The sequence below is a fragment of the Lampris incognitus genome, chromosome 2 (assembly GCF_029633865.1).
Source record: "Lampris incognitus isolate fLamInc1 chromosome 2, fLamInc1.hap2, whole genome shotgun sequence".
In the NCBI taxonomy this organism is placed as follows: Eukaryota; Metazoa; Chordata; class Actinopteri; order Lampriformes; family Lampridae; genus Lampris; species Lampris incognitus.
Window position 1 is genome coordinate 14,777,589 of NC_079212.1, and position 19,050 is coordinate 14,796,638.

General features: G+C 45.0%; 1 protein-coding gene across 1 annotated transcript in view; it reads right to left on the minus strand.

The window, feature by feature from the left end:
• Positions 1 to 7,982: 7,982 nt before the first annotated feature.
• Positions 7,983 to 19,050, minus strand: part of slc12a5b (solute carrier family 12 member 5b) — a 54,336-nt gene continuing 43,268 nt past the window's right edge. Inside the window, exons 17-26 of the mRNA XM_056275332.1 lie at positions 18,839 to 19,007; positions 16,363 to 16,558; positions 15,956 to 16,125; positions 15,017 to 15,148; positions 14,703 to 14,810; positions 13,552 to 13,668; positions 11,607 to 11,839; positions 11,386 to 11,400; positions 11,142 to 11,275; positions 7,983 to 8,074 (exon numbers count right to left, since the gene is read on the minus strand). Of these exons, the coding sequence (XP_056131307.1) occupies positions 7,983 to 8,074; positions 11,142 to 11,275; positions 11,386 to 11,400; positions 11,607 to 11,839; positions 13,552 to 13,668; positions 14,703 to 14,810; positions 15,017 to 15,148; positions 15,956 to 16,125; positions 16,363 to 16,558; positions 18,839 to 19,007 (1,366 nt within the window). The remainder of the gene's footprint in view (positions 8,075 to 11,141; positions 11,276 to 11,385; positions 11,401 to 11,606; positions 11,840 to 13,551; positions 13,669 to 14,702; positions 14,811 to 15,016; positions 15,149 to 15,955; positions 16,126 to 16,362; positions 16,559 to 18,838; positions 19,008 to 19,050) is intronic.

Below are 19,050 nucleotides of genomic sequence, written 5' to 3' on the forward strand. Positions count from 1 at the left end.
GCCCAAGGCGCCATCTACTCCTGTTGGCGCTCCGCGTTCGGATGGACACACTTACACAAGGGTTGGGCGGCTGTCTAAACCGCCACTGAAACTCACTATGTAATCTGAATAATGTTGATGGTTGCTATGTGGGAGAGAGGGGGAAAAGAGGAGAAATGTTATCATACGCTACTGTGGTTATTACACTGGTATGGGATATGAAGAGATTTACTGCTGTTGCACTGTTATTGGTTGTTCGTATATGAAAGTAATTTTATTTTGCACTAACTTCATGTGTATGTGTTTATACTTGGAAAAGGAGGATGTTACGGGTCTAGATAGATCGATGCCATCGGCTATCCACTAGTTTTACCTTAGATACACATGACCCGCGCTCAGGAACATGTCACAACACTTTGATTATACTTGGCTGCACTGAGCAACTCGTGTGTGTGTCATTCTTTATAAGATAGCCTACTGAAACACAAATCGCCGGAGGCTGAATTTGGACTGTAGCTGGACGGCCTCTAGTTGTTTCTGGAGCACTTGTATTTGTTTCCTCGTTGACTCGTTTTGGGCCAGTGCATCATCTAAAGCGGCAGGATTAGGAGCCACGCAATAGTCATGCTCTTATAGGCAGCTGCTGACATCCGTCTCATTATCAGAGGAGTCCAGAGCTGGCAGAGGGGCGACAACAGGATGCTCCCGGCATACGCCTAGCCTGGGTGCAGGTTTGGAGCACTCATTCCATGCAGAGTGTGGAGATAGCGCCTTTCTTGAGCCTCCTTAACGCACCTGTAGCTGGCACAGTGAAATCACCTGGTTCAAAATGCCGACTACACACTTTTGTACTTTTGATGATGGTAAATGCATCCCTCTGAATCTTCGCTGGCCACTTATCTTTTTCCTCACAGTTACTAGGGAATGAATGGAAACTTAAGAGAATTATAGCGCGCCGAATTTACACACTGTGGCACACAACAGTGCTCAGTGGAGCCTGATTCACGGCGTTGATACTTGAACGCTCCTTTTGCCCTGTTTGATTCATTGATTTTTCGGACGAAATTAAGATTTCGGACGGATAAATTAGCAGCTAACTAATGATTCAGTAGGACGTATGCATCCGGTTGTACCGGAAGTTCTTATGCAAACAGACCCACTCGGAAGTTCCGCAGCGCGACATTAATGCACTGAGCCTATTAAGGTAAACTATTTTGTAGAACAGAAGGATTTCAGTATCAATATAATTCATACAATTTTGAAAAATTACTGCTTGTTTCTGTTCATTACAGTTTTGAACTTGCCTCTGTTCTGTGCTGTTGGTTCTCAGATCTATGTGAGACACTTTGAAAGATGCACATATATTCACTTTTCAATGGACAAGTATCAAAATGATTCCCATGAGATTAGGTATAATATCCCTTATTAATATACTAATTATTAATATACTAATTAAGCATATTATACCTTATACATTAGCATAAGGTATAATATGCTACTGCAATGAAAACAAGGCACTCAGATACATCCACTAATTTAAAGGGAATCATAATTGCTACACATGAATTCAGTAATTGAAAAAGCTAGAGAGGGCCAAAGACACACACACACACACACACACACACATTTTATATATAATGTATATAAAATGCCGGCTTTCCCGCCAGACACCGAGACGAGTCTCCAGTGAGAGTCCATGGCTTAGACGCCTACTACTAATACTATCCAAGCCAACAACCTCAGATATAAGTGAGAGTAACATGAATAGAGTCATACTAGCTTGCCGGACATTGCCGAGGGTAACAAGGTCCGCATCAGGTGTTGAGGAACTGGGACAACCTGTTGAGGGATGAGCTACTGTAATAATACATTCGTGAATGAGGGCCGAGAACCTGGAACTGATGGAATGCTACTATAACTGCCGACCCCAGGAGAGGGGCTATATGAAGTTTATGTAGGAACTGTTGACCAGTAGGAGACCTACTTCCACACTGACTCAGAAGCAGCTAGTGGCTCAATGCTCGAACATCAATAGAAGGAAACTGCTGTCACAACTTGAAATGGAGAGGCTCCAACAGGTTGACCATACAATTCAGCACCCTGAAGGGCTGCCCAGTTAGCCAGAGATATGAAGACAGACTCCAACCAGCTGAAACAATCCTATCAGTCATGACAGCTGAAGCTACTGACGTGCAAATGAGAATCATAGCCAGACTAAAGACAATCAATCCCCGGGCTCGGCTTCCATGACTCAGTGACAAAGTACCTTCACAAAGCCTGCTTGTGGATATGAACACAGCCATACGCAATATCTCAACTGCCACCATAACAGAGACCAACGAGCTTGTATATGCCACTGCAACCGTAATCCGGGAGATGCTTGGGTAAAGGATTAAGACACAGGTCATTAACAGTACCCTCCATGAAAGAGAAGGCTGGAAGCCAAGATCAAAGCAGCATGGAGAGATGTTATCCAGTTAACAGAGATGCAGAAAGGTGTGATGAAAGACAGACTCTGGTTTAAGAAGTACCGCAAGATGTCCATATGTGAGGTCCTGAAAACTGCCAAACAAATGCTCACAGCTCTGGCTGCCAGGTTGAAGAGACACACTAAAGAAGCCGAGCTAAAAGAGTAAATGGCCTCTTCCTTAAAGAACCATCCAAAGTGTACTCCCAGTTGCAGAGTAACAAGGGAACATCATAAGACCCACCCAGAGTTGAGACCGAGTGATACTGGAAGGATATATGGGAAAAGGAGGCATCACACAACCCTAATGCCCAGTGGCTGGTGGACCTAAGAGCAGACCACAGTAAAATTCCAGAACAAGAACCATTTGTCATTACATTGGCTGACATCCAATGACACGCTCAAGCATGAAGAGCTGGACTGCACCAGACCCTGACATGATTTATGCTTACTGGCTGAAGAAGCTAACGCCACTCCATGAATGCCTGGCAACACAGATGAACCAGCTGCTAACATTAGGGTCTCATCCAGACTGGCTAACACAGAGAAGAACAATGCTGATCATGGAGGATCCCCACAAGGGTACAACAACTTCAAACTGCTGGGCAATAACCTGCCTCTCCACAACATGGAAAATCCTGTCAGGCATAATAGCAGCTAAATTGAATTGGCACATGATTCAATACATGAGTGAAACTCAAAAGGGGATTGGGAACAACACCCGATGGTCAAAGCATCACCTACTCGTTGATAGAGCAGTCACCCAAGACTCTAAGATCAGACAGACCAACCTGAGCACAGCCTCGATTAACTACAAGAAAGCCTATGATTCAGTGCCCCACACATGGTTACTGGAATGCTTACCACTATACATAGCTAACAAGACACTAATAGTCTTCATCAAGAACTCAGTGTGGCAGTGGAAAAAAATACTAGCAGCAGACTCAAAGACAATCACATAGATAACCATCAAATGTGGCATATACTAAGGTGATGCACTATCCCAGCTGCTGTTCTGCATAGGCATGAACCCCCTTAGTCAGATAATCACAAATAGTGGATATGGATACGGGTTCAGAATTGGACCACAGAAAGTTGAATCAACATCTGGACACAGCGTCTATTGAGAGAAACGTTTCATCACTCATCTAAGTGAGCTTTCCACTCTCAACTGACTACAAGTATACCCACCCTTATAAACAATACAGTTGCATAACGACCAAAAGCAACAATCGGTTTCATATGCAGATTGCCGTGGCAATTAACTAGATTTACAATGGCTATGTGTACTATTCACAGAGGATTGGGTAATAGCTTCAATCACAGCATTGTAAGATGGTGACAGATGTACTCTTAGCCCCCCCCCCCCACAGTTCAGGGATGGTCATTCCCTCTTCACATAGATGGCCTCTTTGACTCCCCGTTCAAGCCAGCGTTCCTCCCTATCAAGGATGTGCACATCCTCATCCTTGGAAGAGTGAAAGAAGGACAACAGCTGCCTAACCATAAACCAGTGCTGATTCCGGATGTGGCAGGAGTGTTGGAACAGCTGCGACGTGTATTTTCCAAACACCGCGTCTCAATTACTTTCAAATCCCAAAACATGCTGTGCCAAAAATTAGTGTACCCCAAGGATCGGGTCCCCCGGCACAAACAGAGTAAGATAGTGTATGCTGTTAAGTGCCAGGAAGATTGCCCTGGCTTGTACATCGGGGAAACTAAACAGATGCTGGCCAAGAGGATGGCACAACACAGAAAACCTACCTCGTCAGGCCAGGACTCTGCAGTCTACACCCATTTACAGGTCAGAGGCCATGCTTTCAAGGATGAGGACGTGCACATCTTTGATAAGGAGGAACGCTGGTTTGAATGGGGAGTCAAAGAGGCCATCTATGTGACAAGGGAATGACCACCCCTGAACTGAGGGGGATGGTGAATAGTTCACATGGCCATTGTAACTCTAGTTAATGGTCATGGCAATTTGCATATGAAACCGATCGTTGGTTTTGGTCATTAAGCAACTGTATCGTTTATAAGGCTGGGGATGCCTGCAGTCAGTTGAGAGTGAAGAGGTCCCTTAGATGAGTGATGAAACGTTTCTCCCAGTAGACGTTGTGTCCAGATGAACTGATTCAACTTTCTGTGATTTCCTTACCTGAATTATTGAGCATGCATCAAGACACAAAGTAAAAAGTCATAAAGGTACTCTCTGGGATAATTTGACTTCATGGATTTTGATGAAAACTGTATTGTGCACATATCATAGGAGCAAGAGAACGCACAAACCTACGGTGATCTGAAGTGACACAGTAGTGTTACCAAAGGGTAAAGCAGAGGTCTGACAGAATTGGCCAGGCTCAGTTCAGCTATCTGGCGGGGTTGTAAACATAGGTGTCCTCCAGATAACAACAGTCTAGAAGTACTTTACTCAAGGCAAGGTCCAATAGAACAGGATAAGGATGAATATGTCGAAGAGCCCTTTTCACATCCTGGTTAAACTACATAGATCAGCTGTCATCCTGTTTGCAAATGCAAAAATTATCTCACACCTAAGAGACGTCTTGTTGATTATAGTCCTTCATATCCCTTTCATTTCTGGAGAGTTGGACACCAAAACCTTTAAGATTTCCATTTACATCTGCCTTTGGTGGAAGGAACCGTCAGCATCAACCACAGAATCATAAAAGAAAAAGAAAAGTCAGCAGTGCAATGTGAAGTGAGTTGTTGGGAGGAAGATAGGGCAGATATTTATTTCTAGTTTTATCTAAGACTTGTTGGCTAAACAAGCCAATACATTTGAATGATTTTTCCCCCATCTCCCTTTGACGGTTTTGACAACAGCAAAAAATAAAAATAAAAAAATCAACTCATTGAAAATGTTGCTCTCAAGAAAGATGTGTGTAGCAGATTTATCACCAAGTTTTCCGAATCCAGCTCCTTTTACAGACATTATATGGTGAGGAATGGCTCGATTTGCTTACTAAATATTCTCTATCCCTCTTCAAATGAAATTATAGCAAAGGCATGAACGCTAACCATTCAGATAACTGAAAGCCTGTCTGCCTTGTCTACATTCACATCTAATTCCTTTATATTTGTGTTTAGTTCATCATAGAAAGACATATTATATAACCTTACAGCAACATTTTAGAATATCACATTTCTTTGTATTTAATTATATTTTTCACACTAACATTCAAACGTGTTTTTCCTAGAAAACATAAAAAAAAATCTCCTACATACAGTTCCATGTCATATAATGTATCCCCCCCCCCCTGTTTATCCCACTCTTCCGAGCCGTTCCGGTTGCTGCTGCACCCCCTCTGCTGATCCGGGGTGGGCTGCAGACTACCACATGTCTCCCCTGATACACGTGGAGTCACCAGCTGCTTCTTTTCATCTGACAGTGAGGAGTTTCGCCAGGGGGACGTAGCGCGTGGGAGGATCATGCTATTCCCCCCAGTTCCCCCTCCTCCCCCGAACAGGCGCCCCGACCGACCGACCAGAGGAGGCGCTAGTGCAGCTACCAGGACACATACCCACATCCAGCTTCCCACCCGCAGACACGGCCAATTGTGTCTGTAAGGCCGCCCGACCAAGCCGGAGGTAACAGATATAATGTGTTTCTAACTGATGAATAACAATGTCTTCAACACGTGAGGCACCTGTAAATACGTTCATTTATTTTTTTCTGTTTACAAAAAAAGATAAAGTCAACGAAATGAACTATGATTTGAATATTTTGAAAGCCTGTGCCAAAGTAAAATAAATACATTTTACCCGTATGAACATGTTTAGTTAGCTGTAATGGTGCCGGGTCCACGATGAGTTGCAATTTCACTTTTCTGATGCTTGTTTCCATTTTAACTTCTCTGATGTTACTTAAAATTGCTTTGTATCAAAAATCTTTTTCTATTCATATGGCACATTCTGGATGGACTTCTTTTTTTGACAATAAAAATTGCACAGAAATTATTTCAAAACAAACATGAAAAACAAAAACAACAGTATTCAATACTAATGTATACTATCCACTGCTTTTGATGCAAAGCTTTTTTTTCTCTTTTTTGTGACATGATAAAATTACAGCAATTTGCAGTGTTTGTTGAAGTAATCTATTAAGATCAATATTGGTCTTTTTTTTTTTAGTATTCCTTATCCACTTAACATTACATCATCTGAGGGACTCACAATATTCTATGTTAATAAATATGGGAGAGGATAAAATACATAATGTCCAGACCAGAAGATACTGGTTGAACTGGTGGGTCTACATATCAGGTGAGTGGGCAGTGCATATTATTTACAATGGGAAAACCGACAGATCAAATTGCACTGCAGCACATACTTCATTTATTCTATTTCTCACCAAACCGTAAGTCTTCAAAAGTTAAACAGTCGTATCGGGATAGTAACATGCCGATTTGTATCCGATAGGCTTTTGAAAGCCTTATTTAAATATAATTTCAGCTGAAGGTGATGAATGAGACAAACTGATATGATTAAGAGATAAATCCCCTGCTGACAGGCTGAGGAGATCCCCGTCCCGATAATGTTGCACAGCCTCAAAACATCTAATGGCCACACGGGCTTCACATGAAGAAAAAAAAAAAGCAACTACCTCTGAACGCCGCTAACCTCAAATGATGCAACTCATTAGTGACGTTATGACCCGATACATTAGAATGACTGACAAGAAACTCCACAGTACACTTACCAGCCTTGCACACCAAGGCACAGATAATCACAATCATCTGATTCCCCGCATACCATTGTTTTGTTTGGTCCATGCAGTTGCTTCCTACAGATGAATATATATACACTAGTATTCACACAGGACCCCTGATGTGACCCTTTCCCCCATTGCGAGCGTTTCAAGGAACGTGAATACCGGTTCTCTTGCTACCAGGTGAAATACTGACCAAATATTGTCCAAATGTACTCCACAAGACATGACAACGGACACTGACAAAGACAGAAATAAATAGAAGAATAAATAAATTAATCAATACGCGTGAAGAACAAATAAATAATAGAAAATGAGAACAAATTACGCTAAAGAACAATCCCTCTTTTTTCAAGTGAACCTCATCCATTAGAAAACTAAATCTAAATGACTGAATGATGCTAAAACTGTTAAACGAGGGAGAAAATGGAAAAACCCATCAAAGTGACAAAGGGAATTGCGAAGTAGGACACGTGCATTTGAAATATGCGCTCCTCGGTGTGGAGACAGAATATCGACTCATCTGCTTATCATCAACTGACAAATGAACAACAAAAATGTGAATTACATAATTCTCCATGTAACAGTAGAAACGACAGCTACAGCTAGGCTCACGGTATTAAACGTATGGTACTGTTGGGACACCAGAGGGTAGACAGTCTGGGGAAAGCTGCTGTTTGAGTGACAGGTGTGGTAAGGATGACTGGGTGGATGTAAAACAGGTTTCTGAAGGTGAAGGAGGGCAGAGGGTACAGTCCATCTGGATGTCAGCTGGGGTGAATCCAGCGGCATTAATAAAAGACCGATGTCTCAGGAGTAGATGGTGATGACCTCACGTCCTCCTCCGCGCACCAGTAGGACTCGATTCAGTCCTTCAGTGAGGACCTCAAGGAACTCCATATCTGAGAGAGAGAGAGAGAGAGAGAGAGAGAGAGAGAGAGAGAGAGAGAGAGAGAGAGAGAGTTTAGAAATGGAGCTGGGCAGACGGATGGCCGGATTCATCTATCTCGATCAGATATACCATGATACGGCTGAAAACATATTTCTACAGCTATTGCACTGACATGTTCATACAATACATCAATACTGATACAACAGGATGATGTTTAAAATATGTTAAGCTTAAAGTCGGGATTGGAGACTTCAAGGTGGTGTCAGGGGAGAATGTAGCTAGGAAGCATCGGCTGGTGGTCTGTAGGATGACTTTGGAGACCAAGAAGAGGAAGCGAGTGAAGGCAGAGCCGAAGATCAAATGGTGGAAGTTGAAGAAGGAAGACTGTTGTGTGGAGTTCAGGCAGGAGTTAAGACAGGCACTGGGTGGTAGTGAAAGAGTTGCCGAATGGCTGGGCAACCACTGCAGAAATAGTGAGGGAGACAGCTAGGAAGGTACTTGGTGTGACATCAGGACAGAGGAAGGAAGACAAGGAGACTTGGTGGTGGACTGAGGAAGTACAGCAGAGTATACAGAGGAAGAGGTTGGCGAAGAAGTGGGATAGTCAGACAGATGAAGAGAGTAGACAGGAGTACAAGGAGATGCAGTGTAAAGCAAAGAGAGAGGTGGCAAAGGAAAAGGCGTAGGTGAGTTGTATAAGAGGTTAGACACTAAGGAAGGAGAAAATTACTTATACCGATTGGCTAGACAGAGGGACGGATGTGCAACAGGTTAGGGCGATCAAGAATAGAGATGAAAATGTGCTGACAAGCAAGGAGAGTGTGTTGAGAAGGAGGAAGGAGTACTTTGAGGGGCTGATGAAGAAAATGAGAGAAAAAGTTGGCTGATATGGGGATAGTGAATCAGCACGTGCGGTGGATTAGCAAGGTGGAAGTGAGGGCAGCTATGAAGAGGATGAAGAGTGGAAAGGCAGTTGGTCCTGATGACATACCTGTGGAGGCATGGAGATGTTTAGGAGAGATGGTGGTGGGGTTTTTAACTAGATTGTTTAACACAATCTTGGAAAGTGAGAGGATGCCTGAGGAGTGGAGAAGAAGCATACTGGTACCGATTTTCAAGAATAAGGGCGATGTGCAGAACTGTAGCAACTACAGAGGTATAAAGTTGATCAGCCACAGCATGAAGATTTGGGAAAGAGTAATAGAAGTTAGGTTAAGAGGAGAGGTGACGATTGGCGAGCAGCAGTATGGTTTCATGCCACGAAAGAGCACCACAGATGTGATGTTTGCTTTGGGAATGTTGATTGAGAAGTATAGAGAAGGCCAGAAGGCATTACATTGTGTCTTTGTGGATTTAGAGAAAGCACACGACAGGGTGCCGAGAGAGGAGGTGTGGTATTGTATGAGGAAGTCATAGGGAGTTGCAGAGAAGTATGTAGGAGTGGTGCAGGATATGTATGAGGGAAGTGTGACAGTGGTGAGGTGTGTGGTTGGAATGACAGATGGGTTCAAGGTGGAGGTGGGATTACATCAAGGATCGGCTCTGAGCCCTTTCTTGTTTGCAATGGTGACGGACAGGTTGACAGACAAGATCGGGCAGGAGTCTCCATGGACGATGATGTTCGCGGATGACATTGTGATCTGTAGCGAGAGTAGGGTGCAGGATGAGGAGAGCCTGGAGAGGTGGAGGTATGCACTGGAGAGAAGAGGAATGAAAGTCAGTAGGAGCAAGACGGAATATATATGCATGAATGAGAGGGAGGACAGTGGAATGGTGAGGATGCAAGGAGTGGAGGTGACGAAGGCATATGACTTTAAATACTTGGGGGTCAACTGTCCAAAGTAACAGGGAGTGCAGGAGAGGTGAAGAAGAGAGTGCAGGCAGGGTGGAGTGGGTGGAGAAGAGTGTCAGGAGTGATTTGCGACAGAAGGGTACCAGCAAGAGTTGAAGGGAAGGTTTACAAGATGGTTGTGAGAGTAGCTATGTTATATGGTTTGGAGACAGTGGCACTGACGAAAAGACAGGAGGCGGAGCTGGAGGTGGCAGAGTTGAAGATACTACGATTTTCATTGGGAGTGACGAAGAAGGACAGGATTAGGAACGGTTGTATTAGAGGGACAGCTCAAGTTGGACGGTTTGGAGACAAAGCAAGAGAGGCAAGATTGAGATGGTTTGGACATGTGTGGAAGAGAGGTGCTGGGTATATTGGGAGAAGGATGCTGAATATGGAGCTGCCAGGGAAAAGGAAAAGAGGAAGGCCAAAGAGGAGGTTTATGGATGTGGTGAGGGAAGATATGCAGGTGGCTGGTGTGACAGAGGAAGATGCAGAAGACAGGAAGAAATGAAAACGAATGAGCCGCTGTGGCGACCCCTAACGGGAGCAGCCAAAAGTAGTAGTAGTAGTAGTTACCTGGCCAATTACCCCACTTTTCTGAGCCATCCCGGTCACTGCTCCACCCCCTCTGCCAATCCGGGGAGGGCTGCAAACTACCACATGCCTCCTCCAATACATGTGGAGTCACCAGCCACTTCTTTTCACCTGACAGTGAGGAGTTTCACCAGGGGGATGTAGCACGTGGGAGGATCACACTATTACCCCCAGTCCCCCCCCCACGGAACAGGCACCCTGACTGACCAGAGGAGGCGCTAGTGCAGTGACCAGGACACATAGCCACATCCGGCTTCCCACCCACAGACATGGTCAATTGTGTCTGTAGGGATGGCCGATCAAGCTGGAGGTAATACGGGGATTCGAACCGGCGATCCCCATGTTGGTATGCAACGGAATAGACCACTACGCTACCCGGATGCCCCTCACCAGCAACCCTTGCTTGTACTTGTCACGCAAAGCTCATCTCATGAATATTAATGAAGACTAAACCACTCCCTCATAGTGCTTGAGAAAATTGAGAACAGTTATGAGTAAAAGTTTAAAAACACACTAGTCATGTACAAACGGGAAAAGAAATAGTTGCACAATGTTTTATTTTGCCGTCTTTGAGGTTTTTAGACGTGAAAAGTTAAATCTGATGACTGATTTTGGTCCAAATATAAGGCATAATAGGGCATTGACATACAGTTCTCATCGCCCATGCGGTTCTTCGGTGGTCCAGGCATGTTGAGTAGAACCAGTTTTGCCTCCTTGGACTTCTTCACAATGACCTCATTCAGTCGTAGCGCTGTGTGCATGCGCCTCAAATTGGACTGGTTCCTGATAAGAAAACACAATTGGGCCAGGGCGTTTTATTCACTTTATGAAAACACCTTTCACTGTTCAGGTCACACACTACATCTCGGTACAAGCCGCTGAACTGTACTTACAAATTTTCCCATTCTCTGCAGCATGGTGGGAAGAAAACGACAATCATAAAACACAGGAAAGATGTAATTTTATTACCTCGTAACCTTAAATGTGGGCTGAGACAAGACACGTAAATGTTTTCCATATACTCATGTTCTTGTTCTATGTTTATGTGGTGTCAAGTCCATTGCCCAGGCTTTAAGAGTAAGGCGGAGCTGAGTGAAAGTGACGGGACACTCACGGCTTCATGTTGAAGATGTCTTTGCCCGCCTCTGTGTGTGCCGTCGCTGTTGCCGCCGCCTGATTCTTCCCCTTATCTGTGCCTTTGTTGTCTGTCCAGGTCCTCTGCACCTCGACGTCAAGGCTGGAGGTGTCCCCTGCAGGGGCAGTGGGTGACGTGGGGCTGGTGGGGGTGGGGGCAGCATTCTTACTATGAATCAGCTGGACCTGTTTTGGGTGGGAGACAGCAACAGCCTAAGAGAGGAACACCGTGACATGACAACACGACGGAGTGAAAGAAAGAGACACGTGTCAGCTCAAGTGAACCTCCAATGCAGGGTGACTAGACCGTAGCCATCGGGACAAAAATGTGTAGATACAGAAAAAGGAAACATCTTCTGTAATCCCTGTGTCTGTGCTGAGGTGGTACGTGCTCTCAGATAATACTTCTTCTTCGTTCGGCTAGGTCCCTGTTTCCCGGGGGTCGCCACAGTGGATTTGATAGTTTCCACCGGTACCCTGTGAGGGCACAGCACCGATGGCGGTTGCAGGGCCGGATCTAGGCATAGGCAAACTAGGCAGCTGCCTAGGGTCTAATTGCCACAGGGGGGCCCAGACAGACGGAAAAAACATCAGCTTTTGGTCTAAATTAAAAATATTTAACATAAAATATTTTAAACTATAAATAGATAATAATAAACAAAAATATATACCCAACTAATTAACCATAATAACTATGTGGCAGTTAAAAGTAATATTGTTTGTTTACAAAGTATCAAAATGTACTTGTTTAGGGGTGGGTGGGGAGGGGGAGGGGGACTAGACCGTAGCCACCGGGACAAAAATGTATAGATACAGATATTTACTGTTATTTTAAAACAAGTCCTCTACTGGATGTTTTCTTAGTATTATAGATAATAATAAACAAAAATATATACCCAACTAATTAACCATAATAACTATGTGGCAGTTAAAAGTAATATTGTTTGTTTACAGAGTATCAAAATGTACTTGTTTGGGGGTGGGTGGGGAGGGGGAGGGGGGCCCAAGAAAAATGCTCGGTTTAGTGTAATCTATCCATTTAATCCGGCCCTGGGTGGTCGTTGTTAACCCAGGCCTTGACCGATCTGGTATGGTCTTCTCAATCCGTATAATGATTTTACATCATATGAAATCTGACGGCGGATGCCCTTCCTGACACAACCACTAACCCTGTGGAGGGGTTAGTGGTTGTGGTATTCATGGACTTGCGCCCATGCCTGTCACCATACATGCTCTCAGATAATACTACAGCTGAAAAATGTTATCCAAGTCAGAGCATGGACAGACAGTAGACAAACATAAGACAGAATTCAACTGATGAGCCACATCAGAGGTGATGGATAGAGAGCTCAGGTATGAGTGAAGTCACTGGCAGAGAGTGGAGGAGAGCATGAGGTGAGTACAGATAATATACTGGATTTTTTTTTTTTTTTGGATTTTCCTTGCATTTTCTCTCCAATTACACTGGGCCAATTACCCTATTTTCCAAGCCATCCCAATCACAGCTTCACCCCCTCCGCCAATCCGGGGAACCCTGCAGACCACCACATGCTTCCTATGATACATGTGGAGTCACCAGCCGCTTCTTTTCACCTGACAGTAAGGAGTTTCGCCAGGGGGATGTAGTGCGTGGGAGGATCATGCTATTCCCTCAGTTCCCCCTCCCATCTGGACAGGCGCGCCGACTGATCATAGGAGGCGCTAGTGCAGCGACCAGGACACATACCCACATCCGGCTTCCCACCCGCAGACACGGCAAATTGTGTCTGTAGGGACGCCCGACCAAGCCGGAGATAACACGGGGATTCGATCTGGCGGTCCCCTGTGTTGGTAGGCAACGGAATAGAACGCCACGCCACCCGGACGCCCAGTACACTGGAATTTGAATGGAATATCGTTATGAGGGAGAAAATAATGGCCCATACCTCTTCTTCTGGTTTCTCCGCCACACTTGCTCCCTCCTCAGTGCTCTGCTGAGAGCGCAGGGTGGGCGGGTTTTTACGGCGGATGGAGCCCCGGGAGAAATCTGTAATACTCTGGATCTATTGTGATCAAAACCAAAAGAATATGTTGTCATAAATAAAGAGCTGAAAGCAGAAATTCCCTCCCACGGTGAAATAGCCACCCGTTTGACACTGAACAGAACCTACTGTTTTTGACCACAACAGACAGGTGATTCTGAGGTTAAACTAACAATAAATGCAAAACAAGGGAACAAGTAACGTATATCTATAAACCTGCAACCTGCAGGATCAGTTTTCATTGTAATGCGGAGGCTGCTGATCTCAACCATCATCCTTAACATTTACTTTATCTATAGCCTTTTAATCATACTTTCGTTCTGATGAATGAGACAGACAATTCAGCGCAGGCCCAGACAAAGATCTAATTTACAGCACTGATTAAAAATTTAATTCAAAATCCATCTCTTGCCATGTACAACATTTAGAACTGAGTGGGTGATGGATGCGCAGTCTGGATAAGCATAATTTTCTGCAAGAGCCAATATTGACTTAGAATATCAGGATAACTCGTGCAGCTCAGCAGTTAATGTGGTTATAGGCGATTAGCCAGGAACACTTTGTCATTTCGCTTCATGCACTTGCATACATCAGAATCAGAATTAGAATACTTTATTTATCCCCAAGGGGAAATTGAGTTCTATTACAGACACTCACGCTCTAATAACTAAAAACTAACAAGATAAGAAAATAGAAACAGAAACAAACAGAAATAAAAGATAAACAAGAAATAGAAATAACAACAAAATATTTCAACAAGCATGGTGCACATAACACCCTATCTAAACTGCACTACCGCAGCACACAACAAGCAGCACAAACAAAACTCGACAGGGCCAATCCAATGACCATTAACTCAGAGTCTCAGACAGTCTGAGTCTGAGGGAGGAGTTGTAAAGTTTGATGGCCACAGGCAGGAATGACCTCCTGTGGCGCTCCTGTGGTGCTTTTCGGCAGAATGAGTCTACATGAAATGAAACGAAATGCCATGAAGCCTTTTTGAGGTTAGTCCATCATGCAGTTGGTTCCATAGAAAACACACCATCTTGACTCACCTCTCTCTCCATCTCATTCTTGGTCAGATGCATTTGTTTGAGGATCTGCGAGCGTTGCTCCATCACCAAAGTCTTTTCATAGGTGTAGGCCGAGACGTCACCGTCGAGCTTTCGAAGGCAAAGGATCAGATTATACACTGGTCTTCTATGAAATGCTCACCAACCATACTGCAAATGCAACACTTTACTCATCATGATATTTATTTACTGTTATTTTAAAACAAGTCCTCTACTGGATGTTTTCTTAGGAAACGCCACAGAAACACCGTCTCCTGATGGGAATAACAGATGAACCAGACAGACATGTTTCTCACCATCTCCACTACCTCCACCTCGGCGTCAATGCGCAAGTGATAGAGGAAGGTGATCAGGTCTTTCTTCATCTGGATGCTGTTGTCGTCCATCTGTGCCACAGTGAAAATGCGCATCTTGCATTTCCTCCACACCTGTCAGCACAACGCAGGAAACCAAACACTATCAGATACTGAATGTGCCGTTGGGCGATTTTTCAGTGTGTCGAAACAGGCACTGTTTCTATCTACCTTGAAGGGTTGTGTACTCTTTGTGGAATATCTTCCTACATACACACTCAGCTATCAACATGTGACTCTATCATTACATTATAATACGTTCACCGTGAAAACAGGTTAATGTCACTCTTTTGCAGAGGGACAGACCCCCCCCCTTTCCCCCCAGTTGTATCCAGCCAATTACCCCACTCTTCCAAGCCATCCCAGTCGCTGCGACACCCCCTCTGTCGATCCGGGGAGGGCTGCAGACTACCACATGTCTCCTCCGATACATGTGGAGTCACCAGCCGCTTCTTTTCACCTGACAATGAGGAGTTTCACCAGGGGGACGTAGTGCATGGGAGGATCACGCTATTCCCTCCAGTTCCCCCTCCCCCCCAAACAGGCACCCTGACCGACCAAAGGAGGCGCTAGTGCAGCAACCAGGACACACACCCACATCCGGCTTCCCACCCACAGACACAGCCAATTGTGTCTGTAGAGATGCCCGACCAAACTGGAGGACACACGGGGATTCAAACCGGCGATCCCCATGTTGGTAGGCAACAGAATAGACACCCAGACACCCGTTTCTATCTAACTTAAAGAGTTGTGTACTCTTTGTGGAATATCTTCCTACATACACACTCAGCTATCATCATGTGACTCTATCATTACGTTATAAAACCTTTACCGTGAAAACAGGTTAATGTCACTCTTTTGCAGAGGGACATAGCTCCCTACCTTGTGCTGGCGCAGCAGGAAGGGCAGGAGCATCAGCATGCCTCCATCATGGACGATCCACCAAACGTCTATGTGGCCTTCAGTGAAGCGCTCTCCATTGGATGGGTAGCTTGCAATGTTCTTAGGAACCAGCAAGGCCAGGCTGGCCACAGTCGTCTCTCTTACCACCTCTGCACAGAGATGGAAGCAATACCTTTGCTATGAAAGATAAAAGAATCCCTGAGGAGGAAAAAAACCTCCATTTGCCCATTTGAGGAAAGTCATCCTGGTAGTAGTTTGGAGGGGAGATATTGATTTGTTAAAGAAAAAAAAAGGGCCCATTTTGCTTCCCCGGTAAAGGTTCAACCCACTTAGTTCGAACCTGACACCCGAAAGAGCCGTTATTTCACCAGTTACTTAAAACTTACCAATAAAATTCCTACAGCGCTGATGGTCCTCGGCCCGTTTCCAGTTGCGGGGCCAGCTGATCAGTACAGTGTTGTGTTTGAGGCCACCCAGTCCTCCCACCTGGATGAGGTGGGATGTGCCATCTCTCAGATTGGAGGAGATGACCACCTGGGAGAAGCCCTTCACCTTCTCTGTCTCCATCAGCTTACGCAAAGACTGGAAGCATAGCAAGAGAAAAGAGTAATGGTAGAGTGATACAAAACCACTGATTACATGCATTGTACTGTATATGATGATGTACTCTATAAATGTACAGTGTGCATATAGTGTATTGTTCCTCTTCATCATTAACATGTGTGTGAACTATACCGTGGCTTTTCTGGGGAGCTCACTTGTTGCATTGGGTTCCATAGAGAGGACTTAAAATGAGTAATTGGAAACAAAACCTCCATGATGCAAGCCTACATAAGATTAAGTTAGATTACGTTTCCTTTATTATTCCCCTTGGGGAAATTCATTTCCTGCAAATTAACCCATCCTAGCTGTGATCTGTGTAGCAGCAGTGGGCTGCCACCTTCATGCAGTGCCTGGGGACCATTGCCTTGGTCAGGGAACAGACAGGAGTATTAACCCTAACATGCATGTTTCTTTTGAAGGTGGGGGAAACCGGAGCACCCGGAGGAAACCCACCACAGACATGGGGAGAACATGCAAATTCCACACAGAAAGGACCTGGGATGACCTCCAAGGTTGGACAACCCCAGGGTTCGAACCCAGGACCCTCTTGCTGTGAGGCGACAGCGCTAACCACTGGGCCACCGTGCCATCCTAATATACTTTTACCTAATATTTTGTTGTCTGAATTAATGATAATCAGAATCTATTACCTAACATCTCTAAAAAAAAAAAAGAGGTCTGGAATGTCTGAGGGAGTATTATTTGAAAGCTAGTTTTGGTTTAATGTCATTCTTTACATAAGCAAATCGTTCAATGCGATGAACCTCAAATGGATCTTAAATATTCTATTTCTTCCTATGTAAACAGATGATACAGATGAGTGACAAATTCAAGGAAAAACCAACATGAAGTGCCTTAGTAAGGTGTTGGTCCACCTACAGCCTCCAGAACAGCTTCATTGCTCCTTGTCATAGATTCAACAAGTCTCTGAACTCTAGGGATGGACACCCTTCATATTCCCTCGTTTGGTGTTTTTATGATGGTGGTGATAGCGCTGTCTAACACGTCGGTCCAAAATCTCCCATGGGTGTTCAACTGGGTTGAGATCTGGTGACTGAAGGCCATAGCATATGATTTACATCATGTTCATCCTCATCAAACCATTCAGTGACCCCTCGTGCCCTGTGGATGGGGGCATTGTCATCCTGAAAGAGACCACTCCCATCAGGATAGAGATGTTTCATCATAGGATAAAGGTGACCACTCAGAATAACTTTATATTGATTTGCAGTGGCCCTTCCCTCTAAGGGGACAAGTGGACCCAAACCATGCCAGGAAAATGCCCCCCACAGCATAACAGAGCCCCCGGACCTCCTCACTTTAGGGGTCAAGCATTCAGGTTTTTCCTTTTATTCATCACCCATCTGTATATTGATAAAGTGTAAAATTCACTTTCATTATTGAGATAACGATAGCTTCCATATTGTCCAGTACTTTGTTGTTATTCGTCCGTCGCAGCGACGAGGACCATCTAGTCACCCTGTGATGGATGATTGATGACTTGCGCAATGATTAAAGTGAGGAAGAGTTCCGCATCATCAACCCCACTCTCTCGTCCGAGACCACCTACTACCAGTGGCAAGACTAGCAAGACAACTGGCAATGGAGACGGATGCAGGTTTTTCCTCAGGGTTTCTTCCCGAAGCCTTTTTCCATAGATGAGTATACGCGTAAGGCAGCGGGGGTTATAAATCAGAGTTTGCCTTCTCCTAGATGAACTGCCCGACAGGCTAACAAGCTTCATCTACCCAGGTTTGAAATCAGAGTTGTCCTTCTCCTAGACTGGCTGCCAACCAAGGCTAACGAGTCCAATCGACCGACCCAGTTATACCACTGGGAACCCGGTCGCCCCCACAGCAGACTTTGTGAAAACAGGAGGTACCACGAGAAGGTGCTGCTGCGGACACATGTGCGTAGGAGTGGCCATATGCTAAGGTCCTGATGGACCCGCAGCGATCACTACACCAGGAAGCGAGAGGCCACTGCACCGCTTCGTATTCCTTTTGGCAAGTAGGACATCTGGACGTCCCACTACATCAAGTAGGACTCCCAATCTGGCCCAATACTCACCACGTCCAGTACTTAATGCATGCACAACACAATTCACTGCGATAGAAAACAATACAGAAATGTACATAGCAAAATGTTCCAAACCATTTTTTTCAGGAGAGCTCCTCGCTGGGCTCCCCTGTAGTTCACACCCTGAGTTAACCCAAAATATTTGTGAGTATTTTGGTGAGAGAGCAGCACAGCACCGACCTGGTCTGCCCGCTGGGCCTCGCCATAGCTGTTGAGGAAGGTTCCCTCCACTGCGGTGCCAACAATGGTCAGGCCTTTTCCTGCCTTTAGTTGGTTGGTGAGGGACAACAGACGAGGCTGCTCGACGTTCTGCTCGGCGTCTACGCTCACCAGGACTAGGATCTGAGGCCTGACAGAGAGAGAACAGCAGCAACAGAAAAAAGTGGCTCATA